Genomic DNA, 20,495 nt, shown 5'->3' on the forward strand with positions numbered 1-20,495 from the left:
CTTATAATCAACTTGTCTAAGGAACTCACTACTCTCCAAAAAGACTTTTATACTGACTGATAAAATGTCTCAGAAAAATTTCTACTTTATAGAGTCACAAAAATGGGACAGTGATTTAGTCACCTGATGTCAAACCCAGCATTCATCCATCGCAGGCTATGTATCATCAGCCTAGGGATTTCCAAGAAGAAAGGACCGTGCACGGGGGAGTGCCGGGCAGTGTGTGCGCTGGGCGTAACTCACTAAAAACTATTTCTTCAGTAAGGGCAACAGGAAAGGTACTGGGCAGGGCCTTCCCCTGGGCCCTCTCTGCAGTCTTACCTTCTGGGAGGCCCCGTTGAGCAAGCCTCGGTCCCACAGGGCTTTGTTTCCTGTGGGATCCTCATCCACTTCGTCGTTGGTGTTAGGTGGGAGCCTCACCTACAAGGAAGCGACACAAATCAGTGCTGGGTCCCGCACCTGCTCACCTAGGTCACCAAGCAACATGTTTGCCCCAGGTCCCTGCAAGCAAGCTTAGGGGCACACAGGCAGAGGCCTGAGCCCAAGTCTCCTCACTGTTCTGGTGGGTAGGAGCTGTGTCTGAGGAGTGAGAAACTCAAGAAAATCAACCCCTGAGCAAGGGTTTAACACAGCCAAGAGCAAAAACAAAACCACAGAACACAGACAAGAAAAATCAGGCTCAGCTTAAAAAGACAAGCCAAAGTTCTAGCATGACATGAAAATAAGTATGAGCCATTATCTCGAACTAAACTTATTATTAAATCATGTTCCATAGGGAAGAGGGAGGTAAACTAAGGGGGAAAAATCAAGAAGACTGGAAGAGTGTATTTTTTATAGAGTTAGCCTTACTAGGATTGAATTTTATACCCATTTTTACATACCATATTAGGGATCATAATCCTGGGTCCTTGGCTTTACCCAAAATAATAAACTGCCCAGCTTTCCCACACATCTCTGTAACCCAAGTTAACGTCCACTGACCACACATATGTTGCCGAACTTGTCTGCCCCAGCCACAGTGTCATAGTCGAGGAGGCTAGCTGTAGTGACCCATCGGGGATAGGTGTCGTCGGCAAAGATGATGAGCTGGTTTTCATTCCGCTTGTAGCGAACCCAGATGAAACTTTCTTGGACGTCAGACACAATTACCCTGTGCCCAATAGTCTGGATCCCAGAGATATAATTGGCAATATGCTGGGAAAACAAGGACAGCAATGGGTGTAACCTTGGAGTTCAGAACCCACAGAAAGTGCAGCTTTCCCTGCCCATGACATATGCGGGTCTGCAGAACTGCAGTGAGCAACAGATTCCTAGAAGGTAGGAAAAAGAGCTTAAAGAAACAAGTAGGATAGAAACTTCTTGGTTTGAAGAAGTCAAGAAACAAGATCCTTCTACTCCTGCTCAAGACTCAAGGACCTAATACTGAAGCTAAAAATGGGAGAGTACAACACAGCCCCACCAAAGACACATAATTTTCAAAATTAGAGTCCACCACCACCCCGATGCCTTCTCCTTTTCCATTAGCTAGATCCTAGCCCCAATGTCAGCACATTTACCTTATTCTCACACTTTCGGAGTAACTTCTTCTTCCCCAAGTCATAGACACGCAAAAGCTTTCCCACACCAATCAACACCCTCCCCTGGAATGGGGCAATGGCAGCAGGGACCTCTTCCACTGGAGTCTGTAAGAGGAAAAACAGGTGATGCAGCTATCAGAACACAGAGCCATATACCAGTTCCACTCTCTCCACCCAGAAACACCTTCTTCTACAGGACCGTCAGGAAGACAGCCAGCAAGTGGTAAACCACACATATAGCAGCCTCCACAAAACAGGGTGTTTGGGTAAACAGGTCCCACATGCTTCATTTCACCCGGTGAGTGGATCAATGCCACAAGTGAAAAGAAGTCCTGGTACCTGGTGAATGCTGCCCCAGAGCCTGTGCTTGGTTAAACTGGCACCATGGAATAATAGTGAAGCCTTGTTTGTGGAGGGATGGGAAAGGAATGAAAGTGACATCTGAGTTGTAAAGGAGACAAATGTTAACACAAAGAAGGGTCTGTGAAGGAAGTATTTCCTAAAAGATATACCCCTTATGGAAAGGCTGTAGGGTAGGAGTCGTATTCGTGTGCTACTGATATAGAGGAAAGAATATTTTTTTATTTTAAAATTGTGGCTATATACATCAAGTTTACCATTTTAATCATTTTAATCATTTTTCAGTGGCATTAAGTACATTCAACAGTACATTTACTATCATGCAACCACCATCATCTCCAGAACTTTCCCAAACTGAAACTGTGTACCCACTGAACAGTAACTTCCCAGAAATATTAACTCTTTAAACTGCTGAATTTTGGTCACAAACTACTGTCTGTTTCATAAGATAATAAACAAGGGGCGATTCCATGTGCATCTATCTCGCCATCATGGGTGGTCAGCACACAGGCTTCCTGTGGGCTTCCCAGGCATTGGAGCACCACTGAAGTATGAATGCCCCAGTGTTTGCCATGTGCTGCCAGGAGATGGATTAGAATCCAGGAGCTGGTCCTCAGAAGACGTGACCCCTAACTCAAGCAAAAGTGGGAGAATTTGTAGGACCTAAGATCCAGGAGAACAACTGGCTGATTCCTACCTTGTGCAAAAACTCCAGTTTTTCCCCATTGTTCACAAGCTTGTAAGTATAGACAAAGCCCCCTGCCACAGATCGGGGGTTCAGTATCAGGTCCTTGGCCACGCCCACCAGCACATACCAGTCTTCCCCAGTGTTGGAGAACCTGCACACGGCCACGCTACAGACAGAGAAAGCACCAAGAGTCAGGCATTAGTCAAAACCCAGAGAGCTCCTGTTTGAGCCCACCAAAACCTGGATTGTCTTGGGCTCCTTACCTAAAAGCTGCCTCATTCTGCTCCAGCTGGACAAGGTCCAGTGTGTTCCCCTGAATAGGATTCATCACCCGGATCACAGAGGCCCACTGCCCACTGCCAGCCTTGGGAGCTCCAAAAATGGATTCAGGAAGGTTTTCATTGAGGAATGCCGCTGCCATCTCTGCAGCCAGCTCTCGCTCATCCTCCCCTGCTGCTTCCACCATTTCCTAAACCCAAAAAGCAAGGAACTGAGTTCAGAGGTGGGGGTTGGATGAGAAGTAGATTAAGTAGCAAGAACACTCCAGGGGGAGTTCATGATATATAAAGTAGCACATTCTGTCATCCAAAACCAGGACTTCCCAAAATGAAGATTAAAGGGAGAGGTGTACAGACAAGGAGAAGTGGGAAGATCGTTAAAGGGAAAACCAGATAATGCCAGTTACATATCAGTAGAAAATGCCAAAAAGAACATTGGCTTTGGCAAATACTGCACTAGTGGTTTGAGAAACATAAAAATGAAAACCCCATTTTTCTACCCAACCCATCTGATTTCCCTTGCTAAGACTACTTGTCTCCTCTCTGTCAGACTGGACACAGTTCTATATGGTCGTGGCTATTTGGTTTTTGCTGAGAAATGATTTCTGGAAAGAGCTGGTGTTGTGGGGAATATGAAAGCTGTCTGCTTTGGGCCTGAATCCAGGAAACATATAACAGTCATATTTTGGAAGCTCAAGGAGTAAAGAACTCTGTTCCAGACGGGAGCTGAATTCTGAATAAACCTAGATCAGTGTATTAGTCCTGGGTCACAAGAAAGCCTCTAAACCAAAGTATTTGGCAAAGGATTCTGCTTAAAGGACCTGAAAGAGCTTTAAAAACAACAAAGAACATAATCAGCAATTATGGGGATTTAAACTTTTCAACACAATTTCACACACCTTTTAACTGAACCCTTGAATGTCAGTCTCATTACCTCTGCCATCTGCTGCTTTCTCTGAGCTTTTGTGGCCTCAGTGTAGGCATTGTGGTCCGTTTCAATGATGATAAGGTTGTTACTCTCAGGGTGGATGACAAATTTCCTGGGTGTGTACTGTAGCGGAAAGGCTACTTGATTGAAGACAGCACCTAGCTTCTCCAATGCCAAAATCCTATGACAAAAGGCAAGGGAGTTAACAGGTCACTCACTGAGGACCTAGACACCGGTTTTGAAATGGACCATGAGCAGTTACAGCAAATTCCTGAAGCTCTAATGTTGGCATTAGGCAATGTGAAACAATATCCTTGTAATCTAAATTCTGCATAGGAGACAATATGGAGAAAGACCACCTTCTTCAACAATACCTCACCACTGTTCATGGCAATTCTGGTTTTTTACCAATGAAACACATATTACGGTCGCCAAAAAAATTTTTTTATCACTCCAATGATAATGTGACAGTGGAGAGTTAGAATTTCCTCTTGATTATTACTGACAAACTCTAAAAGAAAGAACAATACTAAATTTGTTATAAAACACAATTACCTGAATATATACAGTATTTGTACTGACTGCACTTCATAAAATAAAGTGGATGCGCTTCTAAATGAAAATCATCTCAGCTTTAGGAAATCTGTGACAATGCGAGAGAGCATACAGGGGACCCACAACTTCTGTCAAATGGGAAAGAGAGGTACACCTGAGCCAAACCATGTGCAAAATGAGCAGAACTCATGTACTCTTAAAAATATAGTTACTTGATCTCTAACTACATGGAGTTGTATTTATACTTTAAATATTCTATACATTAACAGGTAAAAACCTACAAAGAAAATGAAACAGGAGATGACACCAGACATGAAATGCCAAATAAAATTTTGGAGGTGGGAAAAAGGTGTGGAGCCAACAACGAATTGAGCCCCAAACCTCAGAAAAGTTTAAGAATTAGAAACACAAAGAGTGTATCTATTCGACAGAACTGGAACAGTTACTGTCTGCTGCTAAGTTTCCCACTACAGACGCAAAAAAAAAGCGTTCTTACTGTAGCAGCCAATATTGAACACAGGGGAAAAACATGGAGAATTTCTGCCACTCAGGAATAACCTTATCAATACTGAAGAGCCCGTTTTATTCTAAAGAAAAACCTCAAATTTGAGTTTCTGTGAGAAGTGTTGAGAAATAGGCCCTCCCACCCTCACCTGGTTGATTACACTTGTAAAAGCTTACAGCTTAAGACTCACTAAAAGCAAGCCAGCAACTCTTTGGTTAAAAAAAAAGAAAAAACAGAAAAGAAACACAACAATCTCAGACTTAAGGTATGGAATGTGAGTCAAGGAAGGAAAAACGATAGGCAATGTAATTTGCTAAAATGCCAAATATATCCTTTGTCCCAGTAAACTCCACTTGTAAGAATTTATCCTACAGATTTATTCGCACATGTGGAATGATACATGTATCAGGTTTTCCACTGCAGCACTGTTAAAAGCAAAACACTGTAAATATCCAAGATAAGACTAGTTTAGTTAAATAAACTATGGTACCATCCATGTAACAGAAGACTCTGTGGCCATGAAACAGACCATGAATGCCATACAATATTGATATCAAGAGATTTCCAAGACATACTGTTAAGTTTGAACAGCAGAGTAGAACAGTCTATGCAATGTACATACTCTCTCTGTACAAAGAAAAAGAACATATGTACATATTTACTAGTACATACATAAAACTCATGTTTAATAAAGATACACAGGAAACTAAGGAGAGAGAAGTGGCTGAAGGATAAGCTTAGAAAAGACACATCTATTTTAAAAATAAAGGAGCTAAATAATCATGCCCTTCTCTATTCAATAGTCATCAACAGCGCTCTTGAAATAAAGGAAGCAAGGCATTTGGGGTTATCTAAAACTCTTCTAATCTATTTTTCCTTCCATTTCTCCATTATGCCCCTCCATGAGCACTAAAAATAATGGTATTACTGTTATTCAATTAAGATAATTCAAGAAAATAAAATTGTTAAATAATTCTCAAGAAAGTAAGAATGGCTAAAGAGCTATATACCTTTTGTAAAAGGCTTTAATAGAAATGAGAATAGGCATTCTAAACTATGGGTATTCTTTCTGAAACTCAACTACCCATTCAACTGATAAACAGATTTTTCTCCTCAGTCCCTCCCACACATAAATATACACTGAGACCTATTCTCTATGGGCCAGGATGCTAAGCTAGGCCTTGGGACGTTCTGGTGAACAAAACAGAAAAGACTTGCCCCCAAGGGAACTCACACTTCTGTGATTCAACAGCAAACCAGTAATTGCTCTACCGCTCCTAAAACCAAATGGCAATGAAAATCAAAGGCCAAGAGACTTACGTTGTACAAGTGAAAATAAGTAAGCAAGCAATCTTTTTCAATAAATTCTCCATCACTCTGAGGAAAAAAGAGCCAGTATCAGGCAGGGTATGATATCAAGTAATCTGATTTTATATTTGAAGAGTTACCCAGAATGTAGCACAGAGTCAGTGAGACACAACATGGAGGAGAAAAACAAGGCTGCGAGACATGGACAGATGGAATGAGAAGATTTAACACACACCTAATCAGTAGTCCAAAAGGAAAGAAGTGAGAGAACAGGAAAATAATGAAAAATTTCCAGAATAAAATAAATGAACCAACAGATTCAAGAAGCATAACATAAACCAAGTAAAATAAAGACAATTCCCAAAGAACTGCAGAAATACCCCCCAAATAAATACAGCACATATAATCTGACCACAGATCTAAAAAAAAAAAAAAAAAGACAGAAGAAAATCCTTTCAAAGTGCTGGGGGGGAAAAAAACACAGCTGAACGAGAATCGTATATAAAAAGAACACAAAATAATAGTCACAACATTTTCTGACAGGCTATGATTGCTGGTATTCCCACTCCCATGGATATCCAAATTCTCTGAGTAGTAATTAGCATGCTCCTTTATCTGGAGACATCAATTAAAATATTTTACAAACATCTAACATCTGAGTGATAAAGCAAAACATTTAAATATCAAAAATTATCATTTTGAAAGAAAAAATAAGCACAGCATAAAATAAAAACCACGACCACTGCCCCTATAGTTCTTATTCCTCTGGTCTGACCCACACATTGATGTGTTTCCATAAAGGCACCTACCACGGCAACAGACTCTAGGCAGAAAGAGCACCTGTCCTCTGGGAGACACATACAATAGTGGAGTGCAGATGGTGCCATGCTGTATTCTTTCTTGGAAAATATGAAGTTAACCAGCATTTGTAAAAGCGGGGGCATGTGCCATTGGTAATATTCAAGATGACTTCGGGCAGTTCTCAGATGGACTTTTAAAAATGTAATTATTCTTTATTTTTATTTATTTATTTTTTTTTTGAGACAGAGTCTCACCCTCTTGCCCAGGCTAGAGTGCTGTGACGTAAGCCTCGCTCACAGCAACCTCAAACTCCTGGGCTCAAGCAATCCTACTGCCTCAGTCTCCTGAGTAGCTGGGACTACAAGCATGCGCCAGGATGCCCGGCTAATTTTTTATATTTTTATATATTTTTAGTTGTCCAGCTAATTGCTTTCTATTTTTAGTAGAGACAGGGTCTCACTCTTGTTCAGGCTGGTCTCGAACTCCTGACCTCGAGCAATACTCCCACCTCGGCCTTCCAGAGTGCTAGGATTACAGGCGTGAGCCACCGTGCCCAGCCTAAAAATGTAATTATTAAAAAAAAAAAAACAAAAAAACCCCCAAAAAACTAGCCTTTTGTGCTACAAAGGACACCACTGAGAAAGTAAAAAGATAATCCAAATTTTAAGAGAAAGTTTCTGCAAATCATGTATTTCATAGGGAAATTTTATCTTGAACATACAAAGGACTCTTACAACTCAATACTTAAAAATACAGTAACCCAATTAAAAAATGGGCAATGGATCTGAATAGAGATTACTCCAAAGAAGAACAAGAAGGCAATAAACACATTAAAGATGCTCAACATCATCAGCCATCACAGAAATACTAACCTAAACCACACGACACCACCTCACACCCACTAGGATACCTAGAATAAAAAAATCAGATGATAACAAGTGCTTGCAAGGATGTAGAGAAATTGGAACCATCATATTTGCTAGTGGAATGGAAAACGGTACAGCGACTTTGAAAAGCAGCCTGCAGTTCCTTATTTAAAAGTTAAACACAGGGTTACCATTTAACGTAACAATTCCACTCTTAAAGGTATACATAACAAAAATGAAAACAAGACCACACAAAAACTCATGCTGCATTAGTCATGAAGCTAAAAAGCAGAAATGACTGGTTCTAACAGTTAAGTACCATAGAGAGTGGTGTTTAGTCAGCTCCTAAGAACTCTGCTTTTACCTGTCTCACACAGTGGCCTTCTGTGATTGAGTTTTGGAGGGAAGTATGTCCTGCTGCTAGGAAAGTCTGAAAATCTGTGGGGATCGTCTAAATCTATAGGAATTCAGGAGTTAGGAACCATGGATGAAACTACACCCAAACTACAGGCCTTAAAGGGCAAGGGGAATCTTGACAGGCAGAGATGCATGTGGGTGGGGGAAGCATTCCAGGGGCAGGTACAGAGATCAAAAATATTAAGGGATGTGTGGAGGAGTGCAGAGAGATCAATTCTGGAATAGAAGGTATACAAAGATGATGAAGGCCAGAAAGATAGAAAGACTGTGAAAAGATCCTGAAAGCCGTTGCAAAGAAATCTGGGAGCTCACTTGATAAATAATAGTGACTGGCTTAGCAAGAGGCCACAGTTTCGTTATGAATATAGCCAATAGTTATAACCAGGATGTGAACAACTTTGGTGGCTCAGAAGCTTAAAAAAAACTCCACAAAACTTGAGAAAGCCTAACTGACTAGGTTGTTTTAGGTTATTTTCCATCTTGCTAGGAATATAATATAGATAGTGCTCACTCCTGAAGTCAAAAGTGTCAGTATGAACTGACAACTTGCCAACTTGCTAAAGGCCTAATTAACTTATATTGAAGTTAAAATTTGACATAACACTGCAAATGACAAGACACTAAAAAAAGGTTACCTATGATTCAACTTCTAACTAATCCAATGGCCTTGCCCTTTTGCTGGAAAACAAAAACCTCCGGGGCAGGCCCAATGGCTCATGCCTGTAATCCTAGCACTCCTAAAGGCCGAGGTAGGAGGATCGCTTAAGGCCAGTTGTTCGAGACCAGCCTGAGCAAGACCCTATCTCTGCTAAAAATAGAAAAATTAGCTGGGTGCAGTGGCGGGCACCTGTAGTCCCAGCTACTCGGGAGGCTGATCACCTGATCCCAGGAGGTGGAAGGTGCAGTGAGCTACCATGCCACTGCACTCTTGTCTGGGCGACACAGCAAGACTCTTGTCTCAGAAAAAAAAAAAAAAAAAGAAAAGAAAACAAACAAACAAAAAACCCCTTCAAATCTTAGGAAGAATGGACTGTACTGCTAACTATTAAAGTCTAAACAGACATTAAAACTCCAAACATCGAAACTTGGCTCCCAAGTACTGAAAATCTGTGCCAAACAAAGGTTTCAATTTCAACACACAAGTCTTATGGTAAAGCGTTGGCTCTCTGCCATATCTTGACAACCTATTCCAACACTCTGGCAGAACCACAGTCTGAGCCCTTGGCAGAAAGGCTTCCTCTGGGCTTCAAACATGAGACCCACTCACCTCAGGGTGTTGGTGGAAATGGCCACAATGCCCTCAGGACACTGTTCCGAAGCGAAGCCAGATGCAAATTCTAGGGTCTCATAAGACAGAGGGGTGAGATGAAAGCGAGACTGGTAAGAATAGCTCAGCCACGAGCGGCTTGACATGGCCAATACCTGAGGAAAGAAAAACATCTCCAATAAGCTTGGAAACAACTCAAACATGGGATGCTGATCAAACACCCTATCCCTAAATTTCAGTCTGCAGGATATTCTAGAAACCTAATAGGCTATCTTAAGAAAAAGAGGCCTAGAAAAGAGGCAGTATGGCTTGGTATATGCTAAAAGCATGGGCTGTGAGCCATATGACCAAGACTAATCACTTAATCTCCCTGAGCCTATGTCCAGGAGTATAAAATGGAAATACTATCATCACAAGGCTAGACAGCTGCAAGGATTAAATGAGGTAACAAAGAATGAACCAACCAGCACCCAACATCACTAATATTCTTAACCACAAAGGATGTTTCCGAATCTCTTTCACATTAGGTGAATATACTGCATCCATGATATTAATGTAAGACTGGGACAAATCATGGCTAACGGTGCCACAGGTGGGAGATTCCAGCTACCCTCCAGCCCTATCTGCCCAGTCAGAGGGCAGAAGGGATTGATAACAACCAACCTATAAGCAAATCATGGTGCAGTGCCATGGAACCCCACTTAGGAAGCTCTGGATTAAGGAATTCAAGATTTCCCATATAAAGAAAACTAACCAAGACAGATCTAATGTCAAATCAGCTAAATAGTGGTGAATTAGTGAAAGTAAAGCTTACTATAAAGATTTTTCTCAGCTGGTGCCACTAACATCCAAACATGCTGTCTGCCCCTTTCCATTACTTACTGCCTCCTGGCCTTGCATCCGGACACGGAAGAGCTTTACAGGACGGGACCCCAGGTATCGAGTGCGAGTGTCAGACAGATCCCCAGTGACAGGGTCCAGGACTGTCCTCAGCAGCACACCATTCTAATCAAAAGGAGGGAACAGGTGAAGGATACTCCTGGGGGAAGCTTATCAGTTATCTTAAGGAAATTTCTCCCTTGGCTATTTTATACAGCAAATCAGAGTAGATGGAAAAAAATGACTTGGCGGTTTAAAAAAAGACCCCGATAATCAGATAGCCATTCATTCATTCTCTCACTAAATCACTTATTCATTCAAATAGTTACCGAGCATCTGCTAAGCAAAAAATTATTTTTTGCTTATATATCCTTTAAATTTTTTTGCCATATACAATAAGCTCTTCTTTACAATTTTAAATTTGAAAATAGATCCACAGTTAAAAATAACCAGGCTATGGTCTCTAAACACCATTTCCCCTAAAATGAACAAGGTACCTAAGAGAAATGACTAATTTTGGGCTGGGGCAAGATTGTTCCAGATACACGTGGGACACCTTGTTGTGCAAGAAGGCAAAGAATCCGCTAAAGATAGTAGGATCATGTTAAAAGGAACCAACTTCAAAGGCAAACTCCCACTTGCCTAAAATGAGGCAATTTAGCACACTCCCCAAAAAAGGCAACAATATTTCAAAGCAAAAATATATAAAAATCCACAAGTTCATGGTGTTATTTTTAGAAAACAACAAAAAACCCCACTTCACTGGCCCCCACGGAAGGGAGATTGCTATGGCCCTAACTTTTTGCTCTGAAACAGTTGAACTATTGTGGGAGGGGTATCATTTTCATATATAAACTGTATTTAGAGTAAGCAAAGAAATGGAGCTGATTTTGTCTCTGGAGAAGAATTCCAGCTAATTGAATGTAGAAAAAAATAGAAAATCATTTTTAACCCCTAATGAAATTAAAAATCTAGGCAATGTGTATCAATAGCTCCAAGTATAAGATCGAGGGGGGCCAGGTGCATTGGCTCACGCCTGTAATCCTAGCACTCTAGGAGGCCGAGGCAGGTGGATCGCTCGAGGTCAGGAGTTCCAGACCAGCCTGAGCAAGAGCAAGACCCCGTCTCTACTAAAAATAGGAAGAAATTAGCCAAACAACTAAAATATATACACAAAAAAATTAGCCGGGCACGGTGGTGCATGCTTTGGGTCCCAGCTATTCGGGAGGCTAAAGCAGAAGGATTGCTTGGGCCCAGAAGTTTGAGGTTGTTGTGAGCTAGGCTGACGCCACAGCACTCTACCCCGAGCAACAGAGTGAGACTCTGTCTAAAAAAAAAAAAAAAAAAAAAAAAAACTGATAAGAACCCTGACACTATCTTAGGTTCCTGTTCTTTATAGCATGAGGAGCTCAGCTGCTTTGACAACAGGGAACATTTAGGGGTCCTTTACCAATGGAGCCAATTATGTACTGTGACATATTTGTTTCAAAAGCTGAAATGAATTTCGAGAACTATAGGTGACCCTTGAGGCCCCCATCTAGTTCTGATTGCAGCAGCAATTGCAAAGCATTTTTAGTAGATGTGAAGACTCTCCATGAAAATACTTTCTCCCCAGCCTGGTTTGTTCTAAATAAAGAGCTAAGAAAGTAGAACCCAGGGCAGCACTGTTCACTTTTCATAAGGTGCATATGTGGAACCATAGGCATAGAAAACACTTGTATCAAACAATGGAGTGGACAAAACTCACACAAGGCCTCTGGATCTCTTACCTGTAGCCCAATATTCAGGTATAGGAAGCCGATCGAGCCTCTCTCACCCAGCTCATCCTGCTTCTCAGTCCCACCCATTTCCACAATACACAAGGACTCAGGCTGGGCTGGGAGAGCCTGCATGCTCAGAGGCTGCAAACAGTCCTGTGGGGAGACGTAGGGGAAAATCGTAACAATATAAAAAATTACCAATTTTGGAAAAATATACCCGTTTAAATTCTAGGATTGAAGAAGTGCTTTCCTGTACACAGGGAAAACCCCAGGAGCGAGTTCTAAGACAGTAGTCAGTTATTAAACTAAATCTCAGAATAAGCTTTGGGAGAATCATGCTTTCCTCTTTTTGTCAAAGTGCATAATGATAAAAATAAACATACAAAGGACACCTCCCTAAGTCACCTAGGATCTGGAGCAAGTCAGTTGCTTTTCAGGCAAACAGTCTTGAGTTTTATGGTTTAAACTACAGAAGGGAGTTGAGGCTTAAGCCAAAGAAACATTTAAGTAATCTCAGATCAACATCCTTAAAGCACAGCAAAAGACTCCTCAGATATGCTGCTATGATAATCAAGAGAAGCAACGGGTATAGATTCTGAGGTCCAGCCCAGCTTATCTCAGAGATGGACATCAAGAGGGGGCCAGGTGCTCAGGTTCCAACCAGAAGATCCTTTAAGTTAAGGTTGTCACTCACTGAGGGGTCCAGAGAGATGATTCTGACAGTGTTGTCCACCAGCCCCACAGCCAGGAAGCGAGATCGCTGCTCTCCAGGGGGTACATTGGCCAGACTCATGCATACCACATCTGCTGACATTTCTTTCCGCTCTGTATACTCATTCAGCTGCCCTGACTACAGGAGTAAAGACAGCAGGAGGTCAAAACTAAAAAGAGATGGGTCAAGATTCTCTAATTTGCCCCAAAACCCTAGGCCCAGAGAAGGAAGACAGGCTGCTAGATTTCTTTCTGCTTCCTCTCACTCCTTAGTCAGTGACAAAAATTTCTCTGAGTTCCCAAGACTAAATTTAACAGGCTAATAGCAAGAAAAATTAATATCTACCACCTACCACAGAATGAAGAGACCTTTGACAAGGTCAATGTGCCACAAATTTTCTAAGGCAACCTCTCAGGAAATGGAAACAGATAAAACTGTTTCTCTGTTCAAGAGAATACTTTGGGTAAAAACGAATTCAAACATGATAGTTACAAAGAAATCTCAACCATAAGTACAGTGAGACTATAAAAGTTGGCCATACTAGAAACTTCCTGAGAATAAGATATTTAAGTGTACCCACTATCCTTTCATATAGAAGAGCAAAAGAAATTTTCTGAAATGGACTCAAATTGCAGAAATTAAATCTATGCCAAATATTTGTTGAAAAAGTAGAGGGCGAAGTATAGGAGGAGCAAGTGTTTCAGTTCATTACGAGGACGGCATTTCGTAGCTCCAATTAGAATGAGACACACACCAACTTACTCTTTTTTCCCCTCCATAGAGGGCCAGATTGGCTTGTGGACATTTTTACTCCCCAATTCTCTTTCCTGTGGCTATAATCTAGACTCCTGAACTACAACTCCCATCTTTACCTCTGGACTCTACACACTAAGTCCCACAGTGAATGGTAAAATAACATACAGGATCCATCTCAAAATAGACCAGCTCTCCTCCTGTCAGGGCAATCACCACTTGCCGCTGGTTCACTGCACACTTAACAATTGTTTTCTTTCCGGGCGTCTTCCACTCATTGACTCTCTTGTCTGCTCGTATGTGCCGAATGCCATCTGGATACACCTAGAGTTAACAACAAAAGGAAACTTGACTTAGCAATTTATTCGACTCATCACTCAGAATGACCCTCATGCCTATTGGATCTGTCAACCTTGTCTGATCCGGAGCCCCTGTATTTGAAGTACCAGTTGGGTCAGTGACAAAAAAGAGTTAACAGGCCACAGGCATGGTCAGCTTTTTAAAAGTTCATGTTTTACAATGTCTATTTCAAACAAGTTCAAAGGTCATTAACAAAATACTTATAAACAGGTTTAACAGAGATGAAAGCAGCAGTGATGTGGCTCTGTTATAAAGAGAAAAACAGCAGAGAGGGGATGTTATATGTCAAAATTAAATGTTCCCTCCCTAAAGCTTGCTGGCAAATGAGGGTGGAAAGAGACATCAACAATAGCAGCCTGCACCACAATGAGGGCAAAGAAAGAACAATGCAGGCTGAGTAGGTAAGCGAGTTCTGACAATCCTCACCTGCACCAAGGCATCATCTCCTAACAAGGAGCAGGACAAGGTTGGGGTGGTGCCCAGGAACCCTGAGTCAGTCACTTCTTCCACAGTCTCTCCGATGGACAACACAAGGGTGGCATTCACGAAAGACACAATGATGTAGGCATCAAACTCATCTGAAAAAGGAAAGAAAGGAGTTGGTTAGGTAAGAACTCATTAGAATTACAAAGTCAAGTGAAACACTAAGAGTTTTCTCTCCAGAAACCTTCCAAGGCACTTCTGTATGCAGTCATCACATACACACACGAAGAGCACAGGATGATCCAAAAGATATTTAGGGGTCAGAACAGCCTACAGATATATTCCGCTTCCTTAATATTTTGAGACATGTGCTGGAAAAATTAGAGCGGACAAAGCAAGGGAATCAGAGGCATGAGGAATTTTTGAATACTACAATATTTATGTTTCTCAAGCTAGAGCACAATTGTGCCAGTTGCCAATCACAACCCATTCTGGAAAGATACTCCTATAACTAGGAAAGATACTAACTTCTTCCAAAAGAAGCTTATGTAGGAATACAAGCTCTAATGAATAAAACAGATTACTTAAGCCTCCACGAGACTAAGTCATTCTAGAGTTGGAAACTGAGAATCCTAGTCCTAATGGGAATGATGTAGAAACACTAGATAACCAGGAATTGGGAGCGGGGGTGGGGTATTTATACTGTTATTCCTTGACCTCTGAGGTTTTTCACTATTTAGAAACACAACAATCCAGTGATCATGCGCAATCCTATTAGGATCTGCTTCTCATAATGAAACCCAGTTGGATAAATAAACACTAATGAGTTTCTCCTGTAGATCCCATAGTTAAAGGCCTTCTATTTCCCATATATCCCACTCTACAACACAGAAGAGCTTATGTGTGTGTGCCCCATATCCAGCACAATGTTTGGCATAAAGCTTGATAAATATCGGACAATGGCACGCTTATTTTTTAAGAAGTTGAGATTTCTCTACTTTACAATTTTATTTTTGCATCAACTCTCCGTTTTCTGTCCCCCTTACCCAGAAATCAAGCATACATGGAACATAATCACAAGAAAAGGTATTAAATTGGAGTGGCCATCTCACTCCTAGCAGTAGCAACTACAGGATCCTGTTTGCCTCAGCCGCCCTGTCAGATCTCAGTGCCACAGGGCTAGTCCACCCCACCCACACGAAGGACACACTTGGTTTTGATTGCTCCAAATGAGGTTCAGGTGAACTAAAGTTACTAGATTAGTTCAGCAGAATCAGCATTCTTTGTAGTTTTTTTAGTCAAGTGAAGAGATATAATTGGTGTGGCCTACAATAGTGTTCTGATCTATTAGCAGGACATAAAACAATTTGGTGGGTTGCAATCAGCACTTTATAAGAGAAACAAATATAATTTATGAGACTGCCTAACACATAGTAAAGTTAAGTACTTACTGCTTTGCAAAATTTTTGTTTCAGTTAATACACATGTGTGTACTGGGCTGGCTGAAAAGCAAGGAACAAAGATCTTTCCCAGTGGGTGTGCTCTAATGGCTATCCACAAACGGTTCAATTTCCAATTTACTCATAAGGAGTAAAACTGGTCAACAAGAACCTTGCTTTTTAATTGTTTTGTCATAACTATCAACATATATCAAATGCCTTAAGGATATCTTGTAAAATGGCTTTGTAAGACTGCTATCATAAAATAAGTAAGGACATAGTTGTCCCCAAAATGGATGTCTTAATAGCTTACAACTAAACCAAAATCCATCTCCACATGACACCAAACTTGGAACCTTTATACTCCAGCCCTCAGTTTTTGAATTGGAAATTTCTGGTGTGTAAAAATAACAGAAATTGCTTAATTTTAACATTATTTGAATACTGTATCAGTCCTAATGTTCTTATTCCTGAAATCTAATACCTTAAAAGCTGTGTCAGAACAAATTAAAAAGCCAAACAACAAAGGGCTCTAACAGCCAGATTTCCAGCCTCTTTTCTTCAGTCCAGGGGAAGAGGGGAGCTTCTAGAAAACAGACCATATACTTTCTGACTTATGTCAAAGAGAATGGGGGCATGGGGGAGGGAGGAAGGGAGGAAGAGTGCGCCTGGGTCCTAATCTTCCATTTGACCAAGGCCGCAGAATGCTCAGATATAAAAGAAAAGAGATGCTCGGTGGGCTTAAATTGAATTGCTGGTCAATTCAGTAAGTGGCAGAGCAATGATTGAGGTCTGAAAATTCCTTTACATCACAGAGTTCCTCAAAATATTCATTACCCTGTGAATATCAAGCACACTGTAACTTCTACCCCTTTCATTCTACAGCAAGAAAGACCTGCAGCAGATTACTCTCATGTCTTAGGGTGATTACAGATTAAAAGTTGGAGTTTGGAACAAAGCCAAGTTTCAGTCACAGAAAATGACTAAAAACTATAAATATCCACATTGCCCTTTTCTAGGGGTTGCAAGTCTCATGTGAAGGAACATCACATCATACCCAGTGAAGAATCTATTACGGTATGAGAATGCATCTATAGGTCTCCAAAAAACATAGCTGCTATCTGTCTGAGCACTGCTGAAGCACCCCAGAGAGGGGAATGCTTTACTCTTCTACTCCCCTTGCCTTAGGATCTAAGGCTCAATCATCAGCTCACTCCAAAGGGTAAAGTGAGCGACCATCCAGATGACTGACACCTCCAATATCTCATTCTCATTCACTGTATAGTCAGAGTACCTGATGCTTCTCTTGCTTCAGCAAAGTCCTGAATATACTCAAAAGCTCCCCCCAGGTCCTAATCTTTCAGTCAGTACACCTGGAACGTACAACTCCAAGGGAGAACATGAAGCTAAGGTTTGCTAGCTATAGGCTCTTTCAGCTTAGTGAAAGAAGAAAAATTAGTCATATTTTACAAATTCTGTGGGAGAAAGTAGAGAAGCTGATCCCTGCCTCAGCCCATCTGATGAACAGGCAGATGGGTGTGTATCACTATGATGCACATTGACATAAAACTGCAAAGTTACCCTCTGAGAGACACCATCAGGGCAGCCTCAATATTTTGTGCAGGTCCCTCTCCATGGGTAAACTATAAGACCCCACAAAAGACCCTAGCAGTAGGTACACACCTGTGGTGATCGGCACCTTCACCAGCCACCTGTGGAAGAGAAAAAAAGGCTTGGTATTGGTAGTATGCATCACCAAGTACCAGCCAAGGTTAGTATTTGCCTGGAAGACTGTACCATGTATGGACAGAAGCAATGTTCACTCAAAAGTAACTTGGGGTATCTGAAAAAAGAATGAACAGAGAGAACCTGACCTATTTTTGTGGGTGACTACCCAAAGAATAGTATCTACAGAGTAAAATCTACCAGGATATAGTCCTTTCCTAGATTTTGACACTTAGTAAAGGAGAAAAATTGTCAGCTCCAAGTTCCATCATGCAACATACTGCCTATCATTAATTTAGCCAATGCTTCTCTCCAAAGAGCCTTCCCTGATGCTCAAACACATGCCCATTCCCTCTCCTCTAACCCCTCCCGGCAACATGCTTGTGCTGTTCACCACATCAGAAAACACAACAGTTTTGTGTACTTGTCTTCTTTTTTAAACGGCATGTGCTCTGAGACAGGGATTCTATGTTAATTGCTCTGAGTACATGGTGGGCATTCAAAATGACTGCACAATGAAAGCATAGAACTTATCCTGAAAGAAACCAGCAAAACCCACAGACTCTGACTACAGTGTTGGTCAAAATGGGCACTGGATCGGGATCCAGGAGACGGGGAAACTGTCCCCATTACTTAGATGGGCTATCTTGAAAGTTAACTCCTGTAACTTTCTGCCTCCTTCATAAAAGTGATGGGTGACTTTTCTATAAACCTAAATCTGCATCAAAATGAAAAATTTGTTTTAAAAAGTTAAAAGAATAAAAGAGGGAGCATACTAGTTTAACTCTAAGCATTTTTCTAATTCAAAAAGTCTAGGCAATGTCTTCAAGAGCCATAGTATCAATAAGCCACCAAGGCAAACATCAACGGACTCATCACACTGACCAGCTTCCTTATATAGATTATTACATACAAAGCTGATTATCTAACAATTATCTTTTCAGCTCAAATAAGCCTACCAATTTCCTACTCATTTTTCCCTTTCTACTTAACTCAAATTTAACTCCAATGCCTACAATGAAAACAAAATCCACAAAAATGCACATGCTACTAATAGAGGTTTTAAAACATAACAGAGGTTTTCCTCCTACACATTTCCCAGCTCCCTTAAACTTGTTCCTACAACCAGAACATCTAAATATCAGGAAAAATTACAGCTGTTTTCTAAAAAAAAAAAAAAAAAAGCTTTGTCTGCCAATCAGGATGACCTTAGTCACCGGTCCCACATTCCCAAGGGAACAAGAGGAAAATGAGGTCTACGAACAGAAATGACCTATAGCCCCAAAGTGATAAAAGGGAAAATAACACTGAGTTTATTTTATGGGATCGCAATTTGTCACAGGACTTCCCTGCTACTGCACTACTCTAAATGCTCACGTCACTTTCAAAGTTTTACAATGACGTGACCATTTTTATCCAGGAACTCAGATTCCCTCCTCTTTCTTCTCTATCCCTTCTTGTCTACTCGCTCTAAAATTCTGATTCCACTCAATCTCTGCTTTTGTTAAGCACAAGTAAGACTGACTAATTAATAAGCTTTATCAAATCTCTTAATTCCTAGAACAACATCTTGAACTTTACTGTGGTTTGAGCACATAGTTGAAGAAAAATGAAAAAGCAACAATATTTCCTCACACCATATCTCTTACACAGACAGAACCAGTTTATGAATATAAGGTCAAAGAACATTACACTTAACAGTGTAAGGATGCTGAAATGTTTCTTCACGTACTGAAATAAGAACAGTCACCCTATGTCCCCTTACCCACTTGTACAAAAAGAAGTAGCAGGTGAAGGCATCCTAATTGGAACAGCCTCAAAAACACGGTGCTGGGCCAGAAATGTTTCCGGTATATGGTGCTAGATGAAGTGATGAAGAAGTATCAGGAATGCAGCCTCTTAAGCCTTCTTATGGCAATGGCACCCAGACCCTCATTTGACTATTGGGAAAGGGCTGCTTACCTTCAATGTGTCGACGCACTGTCCAGACAGCATTGGGGTTACCGGGTAGCTCAGAAACAGCCATTTCCGACACCTGACAGGAGAGGATAATCCAGTGAGTGTGCAACTCTCAGCTACCTGCTTACATCTACACTAGACAGTGAGGTCTCAAAGGCAGTGTTCACACTAAATGCTGGATTTAAAGGATGAAATCATCTAGTGAAGAACCTAAGAACCAAAACAGAGGTACTGGCTGTCCCCATGTCAGACTTTAGCAAAAGTCATGGAATGTATGGGAGGATACAGGTGTTGCAACCAAAACCATACCCTTCATTTGGGTACAGCAAGCCTGTATCCTCCTCAGAAACAGCAGTAACCACTAGGAATGTAATAAGCCATCTAACTTAGCATCCCATCAGGCCAAATCCCATCTGAACCAATTCAAATGCTGTTATATATCCTTTAGGAAAAACACTCCTGTGGCTGGCAGTCATAAGTTAATCGCCACCTCTCAGTGAACTAATTATTTTGTCTTTCCTATTAGATTTTTAGGCTCCTTAAGGTCAGAGTCAATAATCCTCTAAATGATCTATAGGTTTTCAAACCTGAGAGCAAATAAAGTATCTTAAGATAAATACAAAATGATCTAGAGGGAGAAACTTCATGTGGGTTATATGTGAACCCTCTGAATTGAATTCTTGCAATTTTTTAGTAATATTGAACCAATCTAAAATAAAGATTATTAACGTATTTAAATTATCTAGAGACAATAATCAGACCACTTACTATATCATAGTATGTAACCACATTTTATAGAAAGAACTCAAGTTTATTCAAGGAAGACAATAACCTTTTCTTAGTTTATGGATATAATAACAGGAAGACCTAAGAACATTATCCTTAATAAAGTATGTCAAGTATGCTACACTCTACACCAAATATAAAACTGACAG

The 20,495-nt window shown here is 40.9% G+C and overlaps 1 protein-coding gene across 1 annotated transcript in view; it reads right to left on the minus strand.

The window, feature by feature from the left end:
* Positions 1-20,495, minus strand: part of SF3B3 (splicing factor 3b subunit 3) — a 42,698-nt gene that overhangs the window by 2,990 nt on the left and 19,213 nt on the right. Inside the window, exons 11-23 of the mRNA XM_069497792.1 lie at positions 19,564-19,636; positions 14,441-14,592; positions 13,823-13,978; positions 12,884-13,039; positions 12,199-12,342; positions 10,433-10,555; positions 9,551-9,705; positions 3,838-4,012; positions 2,889-3,094; positions 2,635-2,791; positions 1,557-1,682; positions 982-1,194; positions 322-420 (exon numbers count right to left, since the gene is read on the minus strand). Of these exons, the coding sequence (XP_069353893.1) occupies positions 322-420; positions 982-1,194; positions 1,557-1,682; positions 2,635-2,791; positions 2,889-3,094; positions 3,838-4,012; positions 9,551-9,705; positions 10,433-10,555; positions 12,199-12,342; positions 12,884-13,039; positions 13,823-13,978; positions 14,441-14,592; positions 19,564-19,636 (1,935 nt within the window). The remainder of the gene's footprint in view (positions 1-321; positions 421-981; positions 1,195-1,556; positions 1,683-2,634; positions 2,792-2,888; positions 3,095-3,837; positions 4,013-9,550; positions 9,706-10,432; positions 10,556-12,198; positions 12,343-12,883; positions 13,040-13,822; positions 13,979-14,440; positions 14,593-19,563; positions 19,637-20,495) is intronic.

Source organism: Eulemur rufifrons, chromosome 23 (genome assembly GCF_041146395.1).
Source record: "Eulemur rufifrons isolate Redbay chromosome 23, OSU_ERuf_1, whole genome shotgun sequence".
Lineage (NCBI taxonomy): Eukaryota > Metazoa > Chordata > Mammalia > Primates > Lemuridae > Eulemur > Eulemur rufifrons.